The 6,625-nt window shown below is 50.9% G+C and overlaps 1 protein-coding gene across 1 annotated transcript in view; it reads left to right on the top strand.

Moving 5' to 3' along the window:
• Positions 1–2,682: 2,682 nt before the first annotated feature.
• Positions 2,683–6,625, top strand: part of Alox12 (arachidonate 12-lipoxygenase, 12S type) — a 13,627-nt gene continuing 9,684 nt past the window's right edge. Inside the window, exons 1-6 of the mRNA XM_021212671.1 lie at positions 2,683–2,886; positions 3,413–3,614; positions 4,683–4,764; positions 4,887–5,009; positions 5,123–5,226; positions 5,457–5,617. Coding sequence (XP_021068330.1) covers positions 2,752–2,886; positions 3,413–3,614; positions 4,683–4,764; positions 4,887–5,009; positions 5,123–5,226; positions 5,457–5,617 — 807 coding nt within the window. The 5' untranslated portion in view covers positions 2,683–2,751. The remainder of the gene's footprint in view (positions 2,887–3,412; positions 3,615–4,682; positions 4,765–4,886; positions 5,010–5,122; positions 5,227–5,456; positions 5,618–6,625) is intronic.

Raw genomic sequence — 6,625 nt, 5'->3', positions numbered from 1 at the left:
CAGAGGCAGAGGCAGAGGCAGAGGCAGAGGCAGAGGCAGAGGCAGAGGCAGAGGCAGAGGCAGAGGCAGACAGATCTCTGTGAGTTCTAAGCCAGCCTGACCTACATAGTAAAAATTCTCTCTCTCAGATAGATAGATGGTTGGATGGATGGATGGATGGATGGACAGATGTGTGTGTGTGTGAAAGAGACAGAGAGAGAGAGAGAGAGAGAGAGAGAGAGAGAGAGAGAGAGAGAGAGAGCATGTGTCAGAAAACAAGTAAGTTCTTACCTGTTTCCAAGTAATGAAGCTGGCCCAAGGCTTGTATAGGTTTGTAGATTGATACAAGTTCCTCAGAGATAGAAATATGTTAGGCCTGAATTCAATACTCAACACTACAGAAAACAATTAGAAATTAAATGTATCTTCTCAATATACTACATGGGCTTAAAAACTGAAAAGTGCAAAAATACAAAAAAACAAAACAAAACAAAAAAAAAACTGGGCAGTGGTGGCCCATGCCTTTAATACCAGCACCTGGGAGGCAGAGGCAGGCAGATTTCTGAGTTCGAGACCAGCTTGGTCTACAAAGTGAGTTCCAGGACAGCCAGGGCTACACAGAGAAACCCTGTCTTGAAAAAACAAAAAACAAAAACAAAACAAAACCTGAAAAGTGAGGAGGGAGCAGGTCTTGGAAGTGAACGACCTGTGGTAGAAACTGAGGAAGCACTGGGTGGTAAGGAACGGGAGAGGGACTCATGGCATTTCATCATGAATAATAATAAGTTAATACACAGAGGGCTATGTGTCAAACATTGTGCTAAGCGTCTAAGTGTTTGAACACATCATGTCATTAAGCTTATGTAGAAGTTCAGTTCTTTTTCTTAGTGTTCTCTCTCTCTCTCTCTCTCTCTCTCTCTCTCACACACACACACACACACACACACACACACACACACGTAACCTCACAGCACACTGACCAGCAGAAAGCTAGTCATGAGGCACCAGAGGAGAAGTTTTGAATTAAGAAACCATCCAGTAGATATAAACCAAACTCTCCGAGAAGGCAAAGCATGGCCTACGAAAACGTGTGTGGAGAGGGCCACGGCCCGCTGTCGAGAGCCAAGGGAACGTACAGAAAAGGGTGACGCTGAAACACTGAAAGGAAGGCGCGGGGGGGGGGGGGGCACTGTCACTTGGCAGACACCCAATCCAGAGCGCAGAACTTCTAGGCAGGAATGGGCCTGAAGAGTGTGCAATGTAACCCACTAAGGACCTGCTGTGCTCAGGGTTTGGAGGCCTGAAGGTGTGACCTAGAAAATCTCAGGCTTTTCCTTCCCACGAGCAGCCACATCCTAGGTCCAGAAAACAGACCCCCTGGCCCTGGCCTAGCCATCAAACTATAACGTCTTAGTTTACAGAAACCTAGTTAGGGACATGTACATGTGACAAAGCCTGAGTCCTGAACAAGCTTCCCACTACTCACAAGGTCTCTACCAAGCTTCGCTCTAACCCCTGTTTATGACTTTCCTTTTCTGAGACTCAAGGCCAGGAGATAACTTGGGAAGAAAATCCAACCTGGCTGCCACTAAAGAAAGGTTCACTCTCCCCACCTGGAAGAAATAAACTCATGAAACCCACCCACTGGACCTGTAACTGATTCTATACTGCACCCTCGTACCCAGACTGAGACTCTGCATCCATGTCTGGAGGAGGTTGGACAAAATCATTCACTGTCCTTCGCCTCCCTCGAGATGTGTGGCCCATGACACTTTGTGTATTTGAAATCTTAAAGTTGGAGCTGGAGAGATGGCTTAGCGGTTAAGAGTGCTGACTGCTCTTCCAGAGGTCCTGAGTTCAGATCCCAGCAACCACACGGTGGCTCACAACCATCTGTAATGGGATCCCGTGCCCTCTTCTGGTGTGTCTAAGACAGCTACAGTGTACTCACATACATGAAATAAGTAAATCTTTTTTTAAAAAAAGAAAGGAAAGAAGGAAGGAAAAGAAATCATGGGCTGGCAAGATGGCTCAGTGGGGAAGAGCACTGACCGCTCTTCCAAAGGTCCTGAGTTCAAATCCCAGCAACCACATGGTGGCTCACAATCACCCGTAATGAGATCTGACGCCCTCTTCTGGTGCTTCTGAAGAGAGCAACAGTGTACTTGCATATAGTAATAAATAAATCTTAAAAAAAAAATCATAAAATCTTGATGTTCAGGTGAGTGGGAGACCATGAAGGTTGGGGAGAAGGGAGGGTTCTAAGTCTGAAAAAGCTGTCTTTTCAGGCTCAAGGCAGCCTGGGAATCCCTGGGGGTTTATTGAAGGGGTGACAAAAGCAGTAAAGAGCAGGGACTGGGGGTGTTTGGGGACCACAGGCGGTTCTAGCAGCTGGGCATCCCCAGGCCCTCCCAGGCTCACCTGCTACATTCCTCTCAGCCTAGAAAAGACACTTTTCCCTCCTCCGTTTGAAAAATGGTTTCAACCCCTTTTCAAGTTCTCCTAAAAGCCCAGAGACCTTGGGAAGGGCATCCTTAGCTCCCACTGTAGCTGATCCAAACGCACAGCCCTTTCCCAAAGCCTGTTCTTGGGCTGGGCTAGCAGGTTCAGACTAGTCTGGGGCGGGGACTTGGGAGTGCCTTGGAGTTGTGAGGGCGGGGACAAGGATCCATCTTTTTAAAGTTTTGGACCTGGCCCTGAGGCGACGGTGGCTCTGGGCGGTCTTCGAGTTGAACTGAACTTGTATCGCCTCCTGAGAGGCCAGAGGGAGCCATGGGCCGCTACCGCGTCCGCGTGGTCACTGGGGCCTGGCTTTTCTCCGGATCCCTCAACCTAGTGCGTTTGTGGCTGGTTGGGGAGCACCGGGAGGCGAAACTGGAGCTGCAGCTGCGGCCAGCGCGGGGCAAGGTCAGTGGGCAAGAACTGGGGCCCTCTAGTGTCCGAGCAGAGAGTAGGAGGATGGCAAGGGACAGGAGACTAGGATCTGTGACAGTAAGACCGCGATGGAGATTTGTAGAGGTGGGACACCGGGAGTGATGTCAACTACGGACCCCGGGTGGTCTCCTTTCCCAGACCCCAGCAAAGGCAGCCTCTGAGTCCTGCATTCATAGCCCCAGAGCCGATTTAAATACAGGACTTGAGGTCAGTCGAAGCTCCTCCAGGTTCCGGTGTGGTGGGAGTTCAGTGAACGGGATGAGACAGGCGATGGTCGTCATCATCTGTTCAAATCCCTGGTCAGCCCGCTGTAGATGCTGGTCTTCCTTCAGAAATGGGACACCTTAGACCCGCCAGACAGGTTAGGGGTGGAAGAGGGAAGGAGAGCAGGGGCGAGGTGTGCTCTTTGACGGCCGCGGTAAACTGAGGCTCCACAAAGGGGAGGTTCGGCCACCGAAAGGCTTCTCCCAATCCCTTCGATTAAGTGTGGTCCCCGCAGGAGGAGGAGTTTGACTTCGACGTTCCCGAGGACTTGGGACCACTGCAGTTTGTGAAACTGCACAAACAGCACACAGTTGTGGATGACGCCTGGTTCTGCAACCTCGTCACTGTTCAGGGGCCCGGGACGAGTGCAGAGGCCGTGTTTCCCTGCTACCGCTGGGTGCAGGGAGAGGGAATCCTGAGCCTGCCGGAGGGGACAGGTGAGCAGGCAGCGTCCTACCCTGGGGAAGTGGACGAAGGGGGAAAGTGCAGTGCCGGCGGCGACGGGGTGGAGGAATAGGGCTAAAGAAGAGGAGAGGGAAAGAACACGGAGAAGGGGTGGGCAGGCAGGGAACAGCGCGCTCCCAGGGTGCAAGTGAGGAATGAGAAGTTATGAATTCCCCAAGTGTTTCCCAGAATAAGTGATGTTGCAAATGAATCAAAGAGGGAAGTAAGAGATTTGGAGACTCTGTTTTCCTAGATAGAAAGAAGATCATGGAGCCGGGGACACAAACGGAGAAGAAAAACAGTAGTTCCGTGATTCGGAAGTGAGGAGAGGGACAGGTGAGGGGCTAAGAGCTGGCCAATGAGCAACAGGCAGCGAGGAAGGGCTGCTGGTCAGCTGACTTGATTGGATGGTGGGGACCACCTGGCAGGAGGAGGCATGCGGAAAGAGCAGCCAAACTTCACATTTTTACCGCGGAGAAACAAGAGAAAGAGAAGTGCAGAGGCGAGTGAAAGCCAGGGTGGTAAGGGCGGGAACACTTGGCGACAGGTGGATCTCACTGAGGCAGCAGCACCCAGGACAAGTCGGTAGCTGTAGCGTGATCAGCTCCAGAGGCGAAGCCAGGAAATGAAAGTACCGCTGACCGTGAACAGATGAAATTTAAGGTGTGAGATTAGCCCAAGCAACAAATAGCTATGGGTGTGGTGTTGGTGACACCACATTTCATCACCTTAATTGGCGTGATTCTCCCCCTCGCCCCACCCCCACTTTAGATATTGATGAAATAGATTCAGGTAGGAGATTGTGAGCTTAAGGAACAGGGAAGCATGGCGGATATGGGATTCTGGTCTGGAAGGGAAAGATGTGGGTTGAAGTAAGTGAAACTGTGAGCTCAAACCGGCAAGAACCTGGTGAATGTGACCAGGGATCAGTCCAGGCAACTCCTGAGATAAAGACAACGGAGCCCAGCAGGAAACATAGACTCTGGCTACAAAGAGAGAGTAGGTGACAGAAGAGTGCTCAGAACCAGACACGATGTGTAGCTAATTGTAGCTTTCCCCAGCCCGCCTGGCGGGAGACAATACCTTGGATGTCTTCCAGAAGCATCGAGAAAAGGAACTGAAGGAAAGACAACAGACCTACTGGTAACCATTTTCCCAAGAGGCCTCCCAACTGTCCTCCTCCTCCCCCCCGCCCCTCCCTCTCCTTGCCCTGCACCCATCACTGATCTCAACACTCTCTCTGAAGTGTTGTCCCCAACTTGTAGCTGGGCCACCTGGAAGGAAGGCTTACCTCAGACAATAGCAGCGGACTGCAAAGATGACCTTCCTCCAAATATGAGATTCCATGAGGAGAAGAGACTGGACTTTGAATGGACGCTGAAGGCCGGGTAAGGAGAGGGTGGACGCCCTCCGGGGTGGGGGCTGGGAGATCCAAGCATGGAGGTGGACAGTGAGGAGCTGAGGGTCAGGTGATGGGTTCATGTCTTAACACCCATCCTAGGGTTCTGGAAATGGGCCTCAAACGTGTTTATACCCTCCTGAGAAGCTGGAGCCGTCTGGAAGACTTTGATCAGATCTTCTGGGGCCAGAAGAGTGCTTTGGCTGGTCAGTGGCTTCCCCATAACCCCCTAGTGGCCCCTTTTCATTATAACCCATGGTCCCCATGGGTCCTTGCCAAATTAAGATATAGTATGCCTCTCACAGAGGCCTCAAAAATGACAAAAATAAAAATGGGCTGAGCGTAGGATAGTCTAAATCCCTTAGGTTCAATGTGAAGAACAGAAACATCTAACCTGTGTCCCTTGTCCTTTCTGTGTCCCCTACCCCCACCCCAGAGAAGGTTCACCAGTGTTGGCAGGAAGATGAGCTCTTTGGCTACCAGTTCCTCAATGGCGCCAACCCTATGCTGTTGAGACGTTCCACCTCTTTGCCCTCCAGACTGGTACTGCCCTCTGGGACAGAGGAGCTTCAAGCTCAGTTGGAGAAAGAACTCAAGGTACCTTCCTCCTGCCCTGCCCGGCATTGCTCTCTTGTTACTAGTGTGTAAGACCTCATGAGGCTGAGACAGTGACCTCAAGTGATGAGGGAAAAGGAGGCATCCCTGGGTGCATGCCCTAGTAAGAACAAGCCCTGAAAATCGGCCCTGTCATGTAAAAGCTTACAAGGAACTCCTGTATGAATGTAGGAAAGAAGCCGGGCGTGGTGGCACACGCCTTTGATCCCAGCACTCGGGAGGCAGAGGCAGGCGGATTTCTGAGATCAAGGCCAGTCTGTTCTACAAAGTGAGTTTCAGGACAGCCAGGGCTATACAGAGAAACCCTGTCTCGAAAAACAAAAAAAAAAAAATAAAAAATAAAAAGATAAATAAAATAAAAATGAATGGGGGAAAGAGGATGGATTTCCAGGGCACAGGCTGGGTCCAGAGATGCAAGCTGGGACAATGACATTCTTGCTGAGGTTTTCTTCTGGACTTCAGTGACCTTGGCAGATGAAAAGGGAAGCCTGTGTCATGGTTCGGGGAGATAGAGGAGCTTTTCTGGGAAATGCTTGAGATGCAAGTTTGGGAAGTGGCCACCGGAAGGGTAACCCTGTGCACACTATACCTGTGGCAGTGGTGGCTCCGGAAGCTCGGTGGAATATCCCTCAGGGTAGGTGAGATTCTTATAGAGCTGATGAGGGATTGCTGAATGGGTGGAAGCCGAGAGCAGAGAGACCACTTAGGGAGGATAAGATGGGGGTGGGGGGGACTGATCAACTGGACACTGAGTCCCGTTGATAATGCTTGTGATGCAAACTGGATTGAACAGGCCTATTCTGTACCCAGATCTACATGCATCCCCACACCAGATATCTCATCAGGCTGGGTTTGGTTTTGTTTTGATTAAAGATTAGAAGAGCTGGACCGGGGGCTGGTGAGATGGCTCAGTGGGTAAGAGCACCCGACTGTTCTTCCGAAGGTCCAGAGTTCAAATCCCAGCAACCACATGGTGGCTTATAACCATCC

This window comes from Mus pahari, chromosome 14, assembly GCF_900095145.1.
Source record: "Mus pahari chromosome 14, PAHARI_EIJ_v1.1, whole genome shotgun sequence".
NCBI classification, from domain to species: domain Eukaryota; kingdom Metazoa; phylum Chordata; class Mammalia; order Rodentia; family Muridae; genus Mus; species Mus pahari.
The sequence above is the reverse complement of the archived record's forward strand: the minus strand, read 5'-3'. Positions and strand labels throughout refer to the sequence as shown.